Below are 17,087 nucleotides of genomic sequence, written 5' to 3'. Positions count from 1 at the left end.
TTTCCACAAGCACAGCCCTGCAGGAGGCGGTGGCAGAGATAAGGGCTGGGGGCGGAGGCCCTGCTCCCCTCCCCAGGGCACATTTCACAACCAGTGGTGATTTTTGATCTCGCCTGGAGGCAGCGCTTGCACAACCTGACTCAGCACTGGGCTTTGGTCCTCCGGTTCCCTCAATCTCCTTCCCATAGTGTGCTTGCTGTCATGGCCCGATGCCACCGTGGGGCTTTTCGGGGCTGCCTCCAGCAACACCCTCCTTGTTGCTCCCTGCAGCAGCTCTGTTGGTGCAGTGACTCTGTGGGGCCTTGGACTGCTTCTGCCTCACGCCCAGCGGTGGGGACCTTCCGGAACGATGGCCACCTCAGAAAGGCCTGGGGTGCTGCGGGCAGGTGGGGGCCATGGCTGCCGGGGGGCGCGCCTCTCCTCCGCGGCGGCAGCGGCATCGTTACCACCGGCACGGCAGAGCCTGCGCCCGCCCGCACCCTGTGCTGTGAGTCCCCAGGGTAGGGAGGGGGCCAGGGCTGTCCCACAACACTTCCCTGGCTGCTGGTGTGGGGCACGGTCTCTCCTGCAGGCCAGAAAGGTTGTCACTGCGGAAGTGTTCTGGTACCTGAGCCTGTTTAGGTGCCGCTGATTTGGTCTGAAACCACAACGAGGCTCCTGATGCTTTTGGAGAGCCAGGACGTCCTCGTGGCAAAACAAAAGGGAGCTTGAGGTCGGCCTTCCCCACAGGCAACCCTTCCTCCAGGCCACCCCGCTCCTGGCAGCTGCGAGCAGGGTGCAGGAGAGGCAACGTTTTCCCAACCGCTCAGCCAGGCTCGGTGGGAGCAGGAAAGCCAAGTGCAGGGCGTCCCAGCCGTGGGCACCCTCCTGCCCACCCTCGGTCGCACCAGGCAGGGGACAGTGGTGCACACAGACGCTCCCCTCCACGGCCTGTGCCGGGAGGAAGCAGGGACACGTGCTGCAGCTCAGCCCAGCGGCGTGACCCATCCAGGAACCCACACCCAGCAGAGATCAGAAGCTGATGTCTTGATTGAAGCAGGGCTGAAAGCCTCATGCGACCGCCTGGCTCCGCATTGCTGTACAAGGAGCCTTTGCTGTGGCCCTGGCAGTGATTACATTACAGCCCCAGGCAGGAGATGCAATTACCCTTTGGCTTAATTGCATTCTGACAATAATCAGGCACAGATGTGAGCAGACGCTGCCTGGCGTGAGCTGGCCTTGAGACAGGAGCTGGGACCATAAGTTTCTCAACAGGGAGCACCCCAGCCTGGGGCAGGGCTGTGCCACGGCCACCCTGCCAGCGCAGTGGCTGCGAGCTCACAGACCTGGTGCAAGGTCTCACCTTCAGCACGGGAGCCCAGAACCTGCCACCTCGGGCACTTCTCAGGGCAGCCTTCTTCCCAGGAAAACTACATCTCCCCTGAGAGACCCCAGCTCAGCCCAAATGTGGCAGGGTCACGGTTCCTGCCTGTACCAGTGCATGCCCAGGCTCATCCTGCCTCCAAAAACAAGCTGCCCTGTCGTGGCACCGTTGTCCGGTGACATGGGATTAGATCAGAGGGAAAGCTGCCTGCACCAGGGCCCTCTCTGGACCATTTTCAAAGAGGCAACTGCTGAAATCGCAGTGGGCAACCAAACAGCCTTTGCCAGCAGCCCCGAGCGGTTCCAGGCTGCTCTCCAGGCACCCAGCAAGCAGCGAAGGGGCCGTGCTGAGCAGGAGCCCTGTGTCAGGGGCTGCCAAGCTCCGGCATCCATTACTGGAAGCGTCTCTTGACATTTATCTTGTGGGGAATGGAGACCAGACGCCGTTTCCTCCTGGCATGACGCAGCTCTGAGATGCACCGCAGCCTCCCCCGAGACACAGACGTTTCTGTGCAGGGGAAGGGCTGAAGCAGCACAAATCCCTTCCTAGTGTGGCCCAAGCAGAAATTATTTCTCCTCTGCCTCAGTTTCCCTGTGTGTAAGCAGGAGGGAGTGAACAGTACCTGCCTTTTCTGTCTGTCAGCTGCCTCCTGTCACACTTCTGCCTCCCACTACGTTTTCCAAGACTGGCTGCAAGGCTTCGGTTCGCTGTCCGTATTTCTTGCCTCCCACCCTGTGTTGTTACCAACCGGCTTCACAGGCGGCGGGTGCAAGAGCCCGGAGCCATTGTGCTGCCTGGCGGGCAGTGGCCTCACTCTGCTCACACCAGCGCACGCTGCAGCCCTGCCCCACCATCCCATGACGTTCGTTCTCCCCCCAGCCCAGACGAGGGTTGCTCTGGCTGAGATCTCCTCCTAAGTGCTCTGCAGATCCCTCCTGGGTAGGGGGAGGATGGTCCCAGCAGCGTCCTCTGGCCTCCTGGGCACATCTGTCAGTGCTGCATGCCATCAGGCACCTGGGGACTTCGCTAGGCCCCCAACCTAGTTCATTATTTTCTCACCGTACTCTGATTTTACAGGCTTCCCAGGGAGCCCTGCAGACGAAGACTGAGCCCCAGGGCCCGCCTGGAAATCATCGCGCAGCTGCAAGAGGCCATGGCCCTGCGCTCTGTCCTCCTCCTGCTCCTTGTGCTGACTGCCCTGATCTCCCAACATCTCTCCGAGGCCAAGGCCACCTCCTCCCAGCTGGGCAGGGTGAGGCTGGGGAGGAGGCTGGCGGCAGACCGGGGGAGATACTTGGATCATGTGGGGAAAGCCTCTCGTCACATACGGGAGAGGGAAGGCTCCAACCAGTTGATCCAACGTAAGTATGTGGCGGGTATTCAAAACACGCTCAAATCCCAAACCACTCCAACCCAGGAAGAAAAGGCGCTGGTATTTGTAGTGTTTCTCTGCTCTCCTCCTCACGTTCACCGGGACATGCTTCTTCTGCAGGTGCCCGCCGGTCCTGGCTGGCAGCCTACCTGGGAGACGTGTGGTCTCACCTCTACCAGAACATCCCACGGGCAGTCCTGTACGTCTTCCCCGTCACCCTGCTGATCCTGCTCCTCCTCTGCTGCCTCACGTACGTGTGCCCGTCGCCCACCCTCTGGTGTCCCCTTGTCTGGGGCTGGCTCTCAAGGGCCTGTGCTCGCTGGGCCGCAGCTCTGAAATGCCCGCTGTCACCAGCACGAGGTGGCAGTGGGCAGGTGCACCCCTGGCCACCTGTATAAGCTGGCCGGCCACCTTCTCCCTGTGTTTCTTAGGGTAGCTTTGGACTGAGGTGAGCCGGGGAGCTCAGAGAAGCAGCGCGGAAAGGTGTGGAGCCTTCATGGAGTGCAGCTCAAAGAAACCCCCAAACTGCAGGAACCCAGAGGTGGTGTGGCAAGGCCAGGCGCAGAACCACTTTCTTCTTGTTTCAGCTTATTTTAAAGAAGGAAAATGATCTTCCCATCCCGAAATAAAGTTCAGACTTCACCCGAGGCTCCACTCTCTGTGTCCTCGTAACCAGGACGCAAGTCTGACAACGGCCCCCATCCCACGGGACCACCGGGGACGGGGCCTGGAGGAGGAGAGCAGCACCCGGGCGGCTCCGGGCACCCAGCAGCCGCCACCAGCCCTGCTGCGGTGCGTGGATCAGCGGCACCCCCGGCCCCACGCGCGGCACCCTGCCTCCCACCCGCGAAACCTAACCCGCCCCTCCCCAGGGCTCCTCTGCGGGTGGCTCCCGGGCAGCCCCAGCCCCACGGGGTCCCGCCGGGCCCGGCCTTGAGGCAGAACCGGGGAGGGCCGGGCGCTGCTGGGGGCTCCCCCCCGCCCCCGGCCTGCCCGCGGGGCTCCGCCCGGCGCGGCCCCGCCAGCGCGGCCTCCCCTCCCCGCCCCTCCCCGGCACGGGCGGAGCGTGCGGGCAGCGCTGGAGGCCGGCTGGTGCGGCGGGGCCGGGGCCGGGCCGCTCTGCCGGAGCCAGCGGAACCGGCAGCGGCTGCTGGCGGCGCGGCGGGGCGGCGGCATGACGCTCAAGTCGGGCCGCGGTGGAGGCGGCGGCGGCGGCGGCAGCATGAGGACGGCGCTCTCCGACCTCTACCTGGAGCACCTGCTGCAGAACCGGGCCAAGCCCGAGGTGAGCCCCTGCCGAACCCCGGCACGGCTCGGCTCGGCACGGCACGGCACGGCTCGACCCCTGCCCTGGCACGGTCCCGGCAGCGGGTGGCGGCCCCTCGGCTGCCCGGCGGGGTGTGGGGCACAGCCGGCCCCGCCGTGCTGCGGGGGCTCCCTGCCCGGCCGTGCCCGTTGGGGTGGCCCGGGTGCAGGCGGGGGGAAGGTCAGCGGTCCGTGCCCAGCAGCTGCTGCTTTTCTCCCGGCAGAGGCTTAGAGCAGCAGTGCCCCCCCCCCCCCCAGCCCCGGCACGAGTGTGTCTGGGGCTGGGGCTTCCTTGCAGGGAGGAAATTTCCCCCCCGGGTGCTGCCCTTGGCCCAGCCCGGCGGACACCGGAGCATCATCCAACAGAGGCTTGTGGGGTCTGGCCCCCGCCGGTGGTTTGTACGGTTTTTTTATGGCTCAACCCTGGCAGAGCGCTTCAAAAACAAAAAAAAAAAGCGTTTGGATCGGGCAGCTGCTGCGAGGAGCTCTCCCACCCCTCCGCTTGCCTGGCCGCGTGCGGAGCGGGGATAAATCACTGAAGGCAGCGCGGCATGGAAGATGTAGGAGCTGGCCTGCAGCTCCCTGGTGGCACGGTGGCTTGGTGTCGGCAGGGATAAAGAGAGAGATGACAAACTGGGGTTTGCATGGGGCCTTTTGAGAGGTGCTCTGTAGGGCTAGCACCCAACTGGTTTGTGTGTCCTGAGCTTGCCCGTCGGTTGTGTGCTCGTCCCTGCAGCATGAGCAGGCACGGACAGCGCTGGCCATGCCCACGGTGGCTCTCTGTGGAGTGGCAGGGGCATCGCAGCAGCTCTCCGGAGAGGTTCTGGGTCCTGCTTCCCAGCCCAAATCAGACAGAGCAGCAGAGGTTCCTCTTCCCCGCTGCCCCCGGCAGAACCTCGCTCCGGGAAGCGCCGCGCCGCACTCCTCCCGTGGTGGCAGGGCGCGCAAAGCCTCACAAGTGGAAGCAGAGTCATTGCTAGAAAACAAGCAGAAGTGAGGCAGACCGCTGCCCGCTCCCCTTCGGCCCCACCACGTGCCTTCCCGGCTTTCCCTTATCTCCTCACTGGCAAATACAGGTTTGCCAAGGAGGTGTGGGCATTACTGCCAGCGGTGCTCCTGGCTTGCAGGGTGACCTTGGACATGCCACCTTATCAGCTGTGATTCAGTTCCCCGGCTGTAAAATGGGCAAATCTGAGCCCTGGGAGGCCGGTGGTGAAGAGAAGGGCACTTTTTCGAGCTGGGGTGTGGAGGGGGCGGCGTGCTGTCCCCGGGGAGCGTCTCGTGGCACCAAACCAGTGCCAGCTCCAGCGCAGGCCAAGGCTGCGGTCCCCACTTCTGAAATGGCCACGGGCGAAACTGGTAGTTGAGAGCAGAGCAAAACAACTGGGTTTGGCCAAAGTGACGTGGATAGGGTTGTTTTCAGCTCTTTAATCTTAAACCTATTTTGTGCTGTTCCAGTCCATAGCAGCCGCAGGGAGAAAGCCATTTTGAAGGTGGGGAATGGAGCGGCTGGGCCACCTCACAGGATCCGCTCCATCGGTGTCATGGCGTTACTGGCTGTCCTTGGAGGTGATAGGCTTCGCAAACACATCTGGAAGGCTGCATCAGCCTTTCCTTGAGGGAAAATGATGCCTCAGCAAAACCGACTGGGCTCCCTAGGAAATCTAAACCTATTCAATCTCAGTTCCCAGTGAGCTGGAGTCAGCGCGAGGACACACAGAGCTGGCGGCATGCACTGGTCCCACAGCCACTTGTGTCCCTTGTCCCTCCTACTTCTCTGTTCCCCTTCCTCCTGTGACCTGGTGGCATATTTGTGCCTATTTCTGGTTTCAGCGGTGTAATCCTGTTTGGTTTAAATCCTTCTTTTTTTTTTTTTTTTTAAACTTGGATCATATTGCTGGAAGAGGTCTTGAGTGAGGTTGCTCATGTGATTGTAGACCTGAGCAGGGAGTAGCCTCGGGCAGGAGGCAGGATGAATTACTTCTAAATGGCCACATGACCACTGCTACCCAGCCTGCGTGGCCTCAAAGCAACAGCCACGCTTTTTTTATTCTAGTTTGCTTTTGTTTTTATATATTGATTTTTTTATTTTTAAGCTGTACTGAGACCCCAGTCCACACATCTGCTGCACGGCGGTGATGCTCAAGGGTGGGAGGAGAGGCTGGATATCTCTGCACCAAGCAGGAGAGCAGATGTCCCTGCAGAAAGGTCCAGGCAGCACCTGGACGTGCAGGAGATGGGCTGGGGAGGGCTGCGGGCAGGGCGATGCCCAGGCTTGCTGTGGGAACAATGGGGCAGGATGCGTGGATGGCCCTGAAGCCATGCTGGGTGTGCCAGCTGGCACGGCCCCGTCCTTGCTCGTTCCCTGGCACTGACAGATGCTGGCAGGGAAGGAGCTGGCCGTGCCTCCAGTCGGGATGCTCTTCCCCACCCCATGGCAAGAGCGTGTTTCAGGGCTCCCTCTGCTCTGTGCTCACGGGATGGGGTTGAGCCACCCCAGGGCAAGGACACACCTCTGCCAGCCTCCCCATGCACGCCCGCAGGGATTACGACCAGATGAGGGGTGATGGTTACTGGAGGGAGCTGGGGTTTTGCTGCTCGCCATGGCTGGTGGAGCGTGTCTCCCCGCTGTGCCGGGAGGGCAATCCCAGGGGATCCTGGCGCTGGGCTTCCTCTGCCCTCCTGCATCTCTCTGAGCTGCTGTGCTTTAGGGGCCCGCTCGGCAAAGCCAGCAGCACCCGACCTGTCTCCATGTGCTCGCCACGTGCTCTTCCAAGGCCACCCGATATCGAAGTCCCTTGGTGAGGACAGCAAGGAGAGCCCAGGAACCAAACCACCAAGCGTGCCCTTTGCACCAGGGTGCCGCTTCCCCAAGTGCTGCTTCAGCCGCCTGTAAACGAGCTGCCCGGTTAATGTTTGATTTCCCCGGTGGCGTGCAGCCCAGCGCAGCAGCAGGAGCCACCCCGGTGGGCGATGCTGACCGTGGGGCAGGGTGCCAGGCCCCGGGGTCCTCCAGCGCTGTGCGGTTCAGCCCTGAACCTCCTCGCCCCGGCTGCAGAAGCAGCCGAGCCCCGGGGCTGTGCGGAGCTGTTGGTGGCCGCGGGGCCGGCTGCTGGCAGCATGCAGGCACAGATGTTTCCTGCGGAGCCGTGCGTACGTAGCGGGAGCTGGCCCCCTGCCAGCACCGCTCCAGAGCCTCCAGAGGTCACGGGCCAAGCTGGCCAGGAGCGTGACGGCTGCTGGGAGGGTTCAGGGGAGGCGACGCGGCCAGACGGCTCGCGTGCACCGAGCGGGAGCTGTGCGTCTCCTGCATCCATTTCGCTGCTGCTCAGCACTGGAGCTGGCGTGTGCCATCCCCAGCTCCCCATCATGAGCTGAGCATTTCCCATCCCCAAGCACCAACTGCTTGGTGCAGTCACTTGGGGGCTGCCGGGGTCCCCAGAGGACCCTGCTGGGTTCAGAGTTGCCGTCGAGTGACCGGAGCCCTCCTGAGGCACTGCAGCGAGTCTGTGGTGACCAGGCTCGCTCTCCAGGAGTCACCAGGGTGACACTGGTGCTGTGTCAGCGTCGAGGCCTGGGTGTTTTCTCCAGCTCTCAGCAAAAAGCAAAGGTCAGGGCCAGGAGGCTCAGCTGGCTGGGATGGTGGGGACGGGAACTCCCAGCCCTGGAGCAGACTGTGCCGTGTCCTGGGTCACCGGGCTTTGCTGAGCCTGGGGGTTTGAAGCCGGGGATTGCGTGGTGTAATGCTTTCCCGAGGCATGAACGAGATAAACGTGATCTGTGCTGACTCAGATCACCTCACAGGCACTTTGGCCTCAGGCAGGGCTGGAGAAGTTCACTCTCTTCTTCCTCCTCTTCCTCCCACCCGCTCGCTCAGCAGAGCCGGGACGGCCGGTGGGGAGCCAAGGGCACCACCGGCACTGCGGGGCCAGTCCTGGTGGGCGGCAGCTCACTTTGCAGTGTCCCTGCTCTATGGCAGGGCGGGTCTGGGGGGTCCCTGTCTGGGACCCCTGCCCCAGCGCCCGCTGCAGACAAAGAACAGATTTCCCCGGGGCTGAAATCCTCTTCCCAGTGCCGACGGCCCCAGCTGGCCTGTAGCTGGGTGCTGGAGGGGAACAGGTTGCTTCTGGCTGGCTTGGGAGCGCTTTGCCTTCGGTGCCCGGAGGGGGACGTGGCTCTGCAGCGTGTTGGTTGCCCGTTGACCTAGATGAGGAAAGGCTGAGCTTGCGAACTGAGCGAGAGCAGAGCCTGGCCCCAGTTCTGCCCCTGTTCCTCAGGGGTGAGTCCCAAACCGCTCCGTGAAGCTGCCCTGGGCTTTATGCTCTGCTACAAGCCAGCTTTGGGCCAAGCGCTGCTGCGACACATCGGCAGTATGCGGGACCTGCTGCTGCAGAAGACAATCAGCTGTGGACTCTTGGCTTCTGTACCTGTAACTTTTCCAAAGTTTTCTTACCTCTGTGTCTCCCAAGCTGGAAAACTGCTGATCTTCATCTTCAAGGGTGAAGCTGTTTCGCTCTTTCTTTCCTTGCTCTTACTGACCTCTCCTCCGGCTCACGGGTCTCGCCTCCCTGCTGCGCCCAGGAACTTTACCACGGGAGTAGCTCAGCCCCACGCAGGGGGAGCCCCTAAACCCCGGTCTCTGTTTTGCCCCGACAGGCCGTCACCCAGGCCCCGAACGCCATGACTGAGGACATTTACACCAACGGCTCGGCGACTCTGGGCAGTCCCTCCCACAGCAACGGCCGCGAGGTGCGGAAGATACGCCTGGTGCAGTTCGAGAAGGTGACAGAGGAGCCCATGGTGAGCGCTGCCAAGATCCCAAAGCCCGGTGGCACCGAGCGGGGTGGAGGGGCAGGCAGAGCCGTGCCGGTGGGCTGGCCGTGGGGGAAGCAGGACATCGCTCAGCCACAAGGAGAGGGTGCTGGATGCTGCCTCCTGCCCGGGACCTGCAGGCGATGCCTGTGCCAAGAGGAGCTGATGTTGCTGGGAGCGCGGGAGCTCTCCCCTCCGGCGAGCAGTCACGGATTTTCCTGTCTTCCAGGGAATCACGCTGAAGCTGAACGACAAGCAGAGCTGCATGGTGGCCAGGATCTTCCACGGGGGCATGATTCACAGACAAGGTAACAGCAAGGGACAGCCGAGGCCCTCCTAGAGGCCACGCACCACGGGCACAACTGCAGCTGGCTTCTTTCCGTGCAGAGATAAGGCTGCCCTGCCCCAGCACTGCTGGCTTTACCCCGTGGCATGGATATCCGTGTCCTTTCCTCCACCAGGAGTATGTCAGGAACTCAGGACTCTCCCATCTCTATGCAGGGATGTCATTAATGCACTGGAGGCTTTAGGGAGAAATGAAGGGCTGGGGGAAGGGCTCTCCCAAAATGGAACCTGAGAGCCGTCTGTCTCCCTCTCGTGATGGGGTGACTGTAACTAGAGATGGATCGGACCCCAGAGGCTGTGGGGGAAGCTCTTTCCGTTCCTAAAGTGCGCGGGCAGGGCAGGCTTGCTGTGGATTGGCTCTGCAAACCAAAATTAAGTGCCAAAAGAAATTAATAGGTGCCATTTTGTGGTTTTGGGTCTTGCCAAGGGGGTGTGGAAATGAGATGTTCCGTGCTTAGAAGAGGCCCCTTTTCCAGCCTGGGGTTGAAGTGGGAAGTCTGAGCTTGCCCCTGCCAAGATAATACAGAAGCCATTCCAATAATGGCCAATGCTGCCAGAGCCTGATTTATAGCAGTATATCTGAGGCTATAATCTGGCTGGATATATAAATTAAAAACACATAAAGTCAAGAAAGCTGGTGTTCAAGGGCTTTGTAAAGAGGCTGTCGTTTGGCTTTAAGTGAGGTACTTGGGGTTGGGTTTAAATAACTCTGGAACGGGTGCTTTGACCAGTCTAAAGCAGTGAAAGACACAAAGTGGGAAGTAACCTGATAACCTTCAGCGTGGACGAAGTGTATGCATTGGGCAGAGGGGGGTGGAATTCATTCCCCTTGTGCCTCGGGGTTAGGTGACCTGTGGCTCCACAAGCACTGCCTAGGCAAACACCACGGTGCTCGGGGCTCAGGAGGCTGCTGGAGCTGCATAGCCTGGGTCTGATGGGTGCCTTTTGTCTGCTCCTGCATTTTCTTGTTTCTCCCGTTGCTGGCAGGCTCCCTTCACGTGGGTGATGAGATCATAGAAATCAATGGGCAGAGCGTGAGCAACCACTCGGTTGACCAGCTGCAGAAGATGCTGGTAGGTATCTGTGTGTGGCGGGGCTGTTCCCCAGGAGTGACCCCTTTGGCCTACGGATGTGCATGCTGGCTGAGAGTTAAACCCCTCCTAGACACCAGAGCCAACCACAGCGCTGCCCGTGGCAGCGACGTGGCAGGAGCCAGGGCTGCTGTGCCAGAGTGCCTTCATACGGCCAAATATCCAGCCTCTGTCCATGGCCTCGGTGGTCTCTGCTGCCTGGGGAGCTTGTCTTTGTCTGTTGAGAAGGGGTGAGCATGGAGGGAAGCATTTCCAATATGCTGGCCAAACGGGGCGCTCCTCCCGAGCTCCTCCTGGGGACAGCTGGGCTGGAGATGGTGCAGATCTCCGTGCTCATTCTGGTGATGCTGGGCAGTGCCCACAGCCAGCTCCTTGTGGGGGTGTCGGTGGCCCCCCTTGGGTGTGGAATAAACGTGGCAAAGCTATGCTGCTACAGCTCTTAGCCCATCCCCAGCAGAGCCATTTCTGCCTGGGCTCTGGCCTCCCCACATCGCAGCACAGCTGGGAGCGCACAGGAGCCTTTCCTCTGTGGGCCCTCGCTCCCTGCACAGGTTGCTGCTGTCTGGCTGCCTCCAGGTCCACCTACTCCAACTTTTTTTTCTCCCCTTCCTTTGTTCACTAGAAAGAAACCCAGGGCATGGTCTCTATAAAAGTCATTCCCAACCAGCAGAGCCGCCTCCCTGCTCTCCAGGTAAGTGCGGGCTGTGTTGTGACACGGCTCTGGGGCTGGGTGGGACCAGAGCAAACCACCAGGGACCAACGCTGGGGAGAGACCTGGGCAAGGATAGGGGTCTGGCTGCCCCCGTTACCGTAACTGAGCTGCTGGAGGGTGAAGGGAGCTGCCCTGTGCTTACATCACTGCAGATGAGTTAACCCGATGCGTATGCAGAAACAATCTGTGGCTGGGGAAACCCAGGCCCTACTTGTGCGCAATCTTTGGCGATGCGAAAGCAGCAGTGTGTGCACCAGGAAGCCCAAGAGTTTCCTGCCCGCCTTCAGGCCTTGCCGTTACAGAGCCTCGCAGCCACGTCCCCGTTACAGCTCATGGCAGCGCCTCCAGGTGCAGCACGGGGCTCTCAGCCGTGCCGGGCCGTTACTGGTGGCTGGTGCATCAGCTGCACGGAGGGCGACGCAGCTCCGGGTGCCGCCAGCTCTGCTGAGCAGCTCTGCCCATGAGCGAGTGGGAGGAAGGAAGCAGCGGGGGAGAGGAAGGCAGCTCCTGCTGCCGCTGCCAGGCAGGGGGTGACACGCTGTGGCAGGGGGTGACATGCTCCGGTGGGTGCATGCCTGCGCTCAGCATGGGCACTTGGCTGGCTTTGCCTTTGGGGTCCTGCTTTGGCCGAAATGCTCGGGGTAACGGGGAGGGCTGGCTCCTCTGGGAGGATGTCTGTGCACGGTGGCTGGTACACTGACCTGCTCTCGGTGCTGGAGCTGACCCCAGCACAGCCCCTTCGTTGTGGGCAGGCAGGAGTGGGAGAGGGGCTTGGGAGAGGTGGGGGCAGGACCCCCAGCTCACGGACGGCTCTGGGACGGACTTGGGGAACCCGTGCCCCCCTCCTTCCTTTCACCGGTAGTCCCTTATGCAGAGGAGGTGAAGCTTCTGAATATGGTGGTGAGCGAAAATCACCCCATCTCTCTCTCAGCCCTTGCGGCCCTCAATCCAGCTCAACCAGCCTTGCGCACGTTTGTTTATTAAGTGCTGGCCCTGTCTCCCCTTTCCTGCTGTCCACCCTCCCTGGCCTGACCGAGCCAGCTCCAATCGGCCAGGCCAGCTCAGCACCAAGAAAGAAGTTACCTCTGAAAAAAAGGACAAACCACCGGAGGCTGGCTCTGGGCTCAGGGAAGGGCACAAGGACAAACTCCTTCCCAGCAGCAGCAGTCCTCCTCCTCTCGATGCGACCAGGCTCCTGGGACCAACAGCTCCCGAGGTGCCCAGGTCTCTGCTTGTCGCAGTCCCCTGCTGAGAGCAGAGTGACTCCTGGTTTTGTTTCACCTCCTCTGTCCCCGCGATCCCCTTCGGTTCACAGCGCGACAGGCGGGGCGGTGCAGATCCCAGCACCACGATGCCCTGGGCAAAAGCAGCGCCCAGCCCGGGCTGGCCCCGCAGCCTGGCAGCTGGCCACCACGAGGCCAGCCGAGGGCCTCTCGTGGCAGTTCTGCTTGGGAGGATCCTAATGAGAAACACCGAGTGCTCGGGTCTCTCAGGGTCACCTCCAACCCCAACGTAAACTGCAGGCTTTTGACCTTAAATACCGAGGCTCCTTCTGCTGGAGCCTGCTCGGTGCCTGAGCTTCCAGTCCCAGAAAGGGGGCTGGCAAATAATCTGCACCGAGTGCTGGCCCTCTGCAGTCCTCGGGTAATGTCTGGAGCTGTCTGGGGGTGACAGTTGGTGGGGTCTTTCCAAAAGTGGAGGGACCTGGCTATGCCTGGCTTGGGGCGCCTGGACTGCGGGAGAAGAGGGCTCCAGAAAGGTGCTTGGGCAGTGCCTGCTGTGTGTCCCCTGTGTGTTTGTGTCGATGCCCACCTTCCTGGCACTGCAGGGCGCTTTCAAAGCAAGTGTTGGTCCTGAGCAGGTGGCTGGACCCTGGAAGGATATTCCATGTTTGTTGTCTTCCTTCGTGAGAGGTCTCATGGTGCAGCTTGATCCGTGTGCTCTGCTTTCCTGGCAGCAAGGGAACCGTGTTTGTGTCCTGCTGGCCCCGTGCTTCTGGCAGGTCACAGCAGCGCTGCTGGAGGACATGCTGTGGGGAAATTGTTTTGATGGGGAATAAGGACAGCACGGTCTGCCCTGCCCAGGGAGGACGATGTTCCAGACCTATCACATCTGAGGATGGGGCAGAGGCATCACCCAGTGTGGATCCTGTTGCCCAGTTGCTATGTGCTGCGTTTCTGGGACACACAAATGCCATCAGGCTCAGGGAAAGCCTGCATTAGCACAGACGTGAGGCTGGGCCCAGCAGTGCTGCTGTCCCTGCAGGAGGACCTCCTGCTGGGGGCACACCATGGGTGAGGGCCTCTGCTCTCCTGGGGTTGGTGCATGGCACCCAGCACATCCCGAGGTGACATTTGTGCTTAGCCAAAGCCTTACTTCGTTCCCTAAGCACTGCCCTTCCCTCTCCGTACCCTGCCTCGGCCTTTCCCCCACCCTACTCCTGGTCTCACTGGCCAGAGGCAAACAGCAGCAGCATTTCAGACAAGAAAGTGTTCATCCAGGCATCAAGAACAAGTGTCGGTGCTGGGTGCATGTGTGCGCTGGGCCTTCCTCCCAGGGAGAGGTGGCTGCCATCCGTCCTGCTGCTCTCTGACGGTCTGTTCTTCCTGAACGGCCTTCCTGCAAAACAAGGCCCGTGTGAGACCCTCATGCTGTTCCTCTGCTGGCCTTGCAAAGGTGCCTGGGGGCAGTGAGAGCTTGGGGGCAGTGAGAGCCTGGGGGTGCCTGGCTGCCCACTGCCTTCAGGGGGGTGTGAGGGGGCAGTCAGTGGGGCTGGGCTGGGCGGGACAGATAAAGGACAGATAAAGGCCATGTTCTCATGCCCTCCTGGCTCCTAGGGCTTCCCCAGCCCCCAGGCAGGGCGGCACAGAGGCCTGGGAAGAAGCAGAAATGCATTTCCAGTCACAGCTGCGATGAAGGCAATGCTGCAGGAGTAGCTGATGCTGAAGAGGCCGGGATAGTCCGGGCAGGGACAGACGGGACACTGTGCTCATGGCCAGCTGAAGGCCCCGTGCCTGCCCTGCTTGCTCCTGGCTGGCTTCTCACCAGCACTGCCCAGGGGCTGGGCAGCCCCCACAGGTGCTGCAGCCCCCACGCGGTGCTGCGCAGGGGCAGCAGTCCTGCAGCAGCTGCGCAGTTGCTGCCAGGAGATGCAGCGTGGGGCTGGGGGCTGCATATGGCCAAGCTCAGCCGCCCGGCACAGCCATGCCAACTGCGGCCCTTTCTCTCTTTCAGATGTTCATGAGGGCGCAGTTTGACTATGATCCCAAAAAAGACAGCCTGATCCCCTGCAAGGAAGCGGGGCTGAAGTTCCAGACCGGCGACGTGATTCAGATCATCAACAAGGATGACAGCAACTGGTGGCAGGGCCGCGTGGAGGGCTCCGGCACCGAGTCGGCAGGGCTCATCCCTTCCCCAGAGCTCCAGGAGTGGTAGGTCCCTGGTGAGGGAACCCCGGTCTGGGCACGTGGCTGGGGATGGACATGGTGATGGGGCTGGGAGCCACATCCCCATCTCACGGCGGTGTCCGGGGCACAGAGCTCTGCTGTGCATGGCGACTGTTGGGTACGTGCTGGCAGGAGAAGTAGGGTGAGACCCCAGGGTGGGTCTTTACCTGCCTCAGCAGCCACCCCACTGCCCTCGCGTGTCTGAGGGACGATCCCAGTGCTCCTCGGGGTGGCAGCTGGGCCTCAGTGGTGTCCTCCTCTCTCGGCAGGCGTGTGGCAAGCACCACCCAGTCCAGTCAGAGTGAAGCCCCGAGCTGCAGCCCCTTTGGGAAGAAAAAGAAGTGCAAAGATAAATACCTGGCCAAGCACAGCTCAAGTAAGTGTGAGCACTGGGCTCCTGGGCCCCCAAGCTCTGCAGGCTGTCGAACGCAGGGCAAACGCTGGCCTTGCTGCTGCTCAGCCCTCGGGAAGCAGTCACAGCAGTTGACTCAGACACCCTCGGGAAGCAGTCACAGCAAAAAGGGACCACAAAACCCCCAGGTCAGTGTCCTGCTGGGACACGGAGCGTGCCTGTCAGCTGCTTGTGTAAACCCCGAGCTAACCCGTGCTCGGCCTGCCCTGGGCCAGCAGCAGCAGTGGGCTGAGGACATGCTGGCTCCTAGCCCGACCTGTAGCTCCGAGCAACAACAAACAGGGCCATAAATCAGCAAGATAAATAAAGCTCCCCGAGCAGCAAGCTCTCTGCAGCTTCCCGCTGCCTCCTCACCCGGCTCCTGGGTCCTACTGTTCTGGGCAGAAATACTTTAGCTTCTGCAGAGACTGCTGCTCCACACCCCACGTACCCATTGCGGTGAGGCCGGTGCTCTTTTCCCAGACCAGCCACGCCGGGGGAAGCTCACAGCCCCATCTTGATCACTCCCCTCACTTTGCCAGAGGATCTGGCTTTACTCCGACACACACAGCCCTGCTGCTGTAGCCAAGCCAGCTCTAATTACTGTCTTGTTTCTCTTCCGCTCCAGTTTTTGACCAGCTGGACGTGGTTTCCTACGAGGAGGTGGTGAGGCTGCCCGCCTTCAAGAGGAAGACACTGGTGCTCATCGGTAGGCCCTGCCCCAGCCGTCCTCCTCAGCGCGGGGGCTGCACGTGCTGGGGGCCATGGGGAGCTGGGGCTGAACGTGGGCTGGGGCAGCGCTGCCCTTCAAAGCTTGTAAGCTCTGGGGAGCGTTTCCTCTGCCTGCAGCAGTCCCCAGCCAGGCTGACATCTGCATGTGGGCTGCCACCTGCACTGCAGCGCTGGGGTGGAGTGGATTCAGGAGAGTTTCTGGCTCTTAAATATCGTTCTGGTCTGTGCAGCTGCACCAAAGTGAGCGCCCCCATGCCGGGGGTGCAGCTGGTAGAGCTCAAAGACTTGGCAGCTCACAGCCCAGCCTGCAGGCACCCATCCTGTCCCCAGCTGGGGCTGGAGGCAAGAGCACCTAATGCAGGGAGAGCCTCCTCCAGGCTGGAGAACACCACAGACCTGCTCAGAAAGCGGGTCATGGGAGCGTTGGCACCGTCCCTTAGACGTGGAGCTGCAGAGGGGCCCTGGCTCCTCCCGAGCCCGGCTCCAGCGTCCATCCTTCCTTCCCCGCAGGAGCCAGCGGAGTGGGTCGTAGCCACATCAAGAACGCTCTGCTCAGCAACAACCCCGAGAAGTTCATGTACCCAGCTCCACGTAAGTAACCCACCGGGGTGAGGGGCATGCAGCCCTGCCCTGGCACCTGTTGTGGAACGTTTCCTCACCTCCTCCTCAAGGCAGTGGGGTCAGGACCTTCTGGCAGCAGATGAGATGGGAGGTACACAGGTCTTCTGTGCTCTTCCTTGCCCTAGCCCCATGCTCAGAAAGGGACCACAAACCCCCCAGGTCAGTTCCCCAGACCTTCTGGGGTCAGCACCCATCTGAAGCGTCGGGCGTTTCCCTCTCCCCGCAGACACTACGCGGCCCCAGAAGAAGAACGAGGTGGACGGGAAGGACTACTACTTCGTCTCCACTGAGGAGATGACCCGGGACATCTCAGCCAACGAGTTCCTGGAGTTTGGAAGCTACCAGGGAAATATGTTCGGCACCAAGTTTGAAACAGTGCACAAGATCCACCAGCAGGACAAAGTCGCTATTTTGGACATTGAGCCCCAGGTAGGGAGCAGGGGGGCAGGATGGGGATTGCCATGCATTGAACTACCCTTGTGCTGGGTGCGACCAGCCCAGCCTTCCCCAGGCAACGGCAAAAAGCCGGGGAGCATCGGGGTGGCATTTCCATTCCTGAGATGTGGGTGCAGCACGTGCCTGGCTGGGACAGGGACCCTCTCCCCTGTCAGACACCAGGCGTGTGGGCGCTGCTTCACGAAGCGACGTCCAACAGCCAGCCCAGAGCAGGGTGCTCTGCAGGGACGGGGATGGCTGCCCACCGCTGCATCACAGGCACCATTGCGTCCCGGTAACCGCATGCTGCTCTCTCCACAGACCCTGAAGATCGTCCGCACGGCAGAGCTCTCCCCGTTCATAGTCTTCATCGCCCCGACAGACAAGGCAGAGGAGGTGGGTGGCTCGGTGGCAGTTTCCCCTCCATGGGCAGGGGGTGGGGAGGAGCCCACGGCCCCTGGG

The 17,087-nt window shown here is 61.5% G+C and overlaps 2 protein-coding genes across 2 annotated transcripts in view; both read left to right on the top strand.

Moving 5' to 3' along the window:
* Positions 1-17,087, top strand: part of MPP1 (MAGUK p55 scaffold protein 1) — a 48,719-nt gene that overhangs the window by 28,464 nt on the left and 3,168 nt on the right. Inside the window, exons 2-12 of the mRNA XM_083797871.1 lie at positions 3,812-4,020; positions 8,697-8,840; positions 9,082-9,160; positions 10,185-10,270; positions 10,911-10,979; positions 14,235-14,431; positions 14,716-14,822; positions 15,466-15,546; positions 16,080-16,160; positions 16,417-16,619; positions 16,947-17,021. Of these exons, the coding sequence (XP_083653997.1) occupies positions 3,910-4,020; positions 8,697-8,840; positions 9,082-9,160; positions 10,185-10,270; positions 10,911-10,979; positions 14,235-14,431; positions 14,716-14,822; positions 15,466-15,546; positions 16,080-16,160; positions 16,417-16,619; positions 16,947-17,021 (1,233 nt within the window). The 5' untranslated portion in view covers positions 3,812-3,909. The remainder of the gene's footprint in view (positions 1-3,811; positions 4,021-8,696; positions 8,841-9,081; positions 9,161-10,184; positions 10,271-10,910; positions 10,980-14,234; positions 14,432-14,715; positions 14,823-15,465; positions 15,547-16,079; positions 16,161-16,416; positions 16,620-16,946; positions 17,022-17,087) is intronic.
* On the top strand, positions 43-3,787 carry LOC310881108 (uncharacterized protein). Its single transcript, XM_083797881.1, has 3 exons — positions 43-2,724; positions 2,856-2,985; positions 3,167-3,787. Exons 1-3 carry the CDS (start codon positions 2,517-2,519, stop codon positions 3,180-3,182), a joined length of 354 nt encoding a protein of 117 aa, XP_083654007.1. The 5' UTR covers positions 43-2,516; the 3' UTR covers positions 3,183-3,787.

This window comes from Anser anser (genome assembly GCF_964211835.1).
Source record: "Anser anser genome assembly, chromosome: 13".
NCBI classification, from domain to species: Eukaryota; Metazoa; Chordata; class Aves; order Anseriformes; family Anatidae; genus Anser; species Anser anser.
The sequence above is the reverse complement of the archived record's forward strand: the minus strand, read 5'-3'. Positions and strand labels throughout refer to the sequence as shown.

What these genes read in the sequence shown, in the direction of transcription:
- LOC310881108 (XM_083797881.1), top strand. Translation starts at nt 2,517, where the DNA reads ATGGCCCTGCGCTCTGTCCTCCTCCTGCTCCTTGTGCTGACTGCCCTG. An exon ending in CTCCAACCAGTTGATCCAAC is followed by an intron (nt 2,725 to 2,855) that starts GTAAGTATGTGG and finishes CTTCTTCTGCAG; the next exon opens with GTGCCCGCCGGTCCTGGCTG.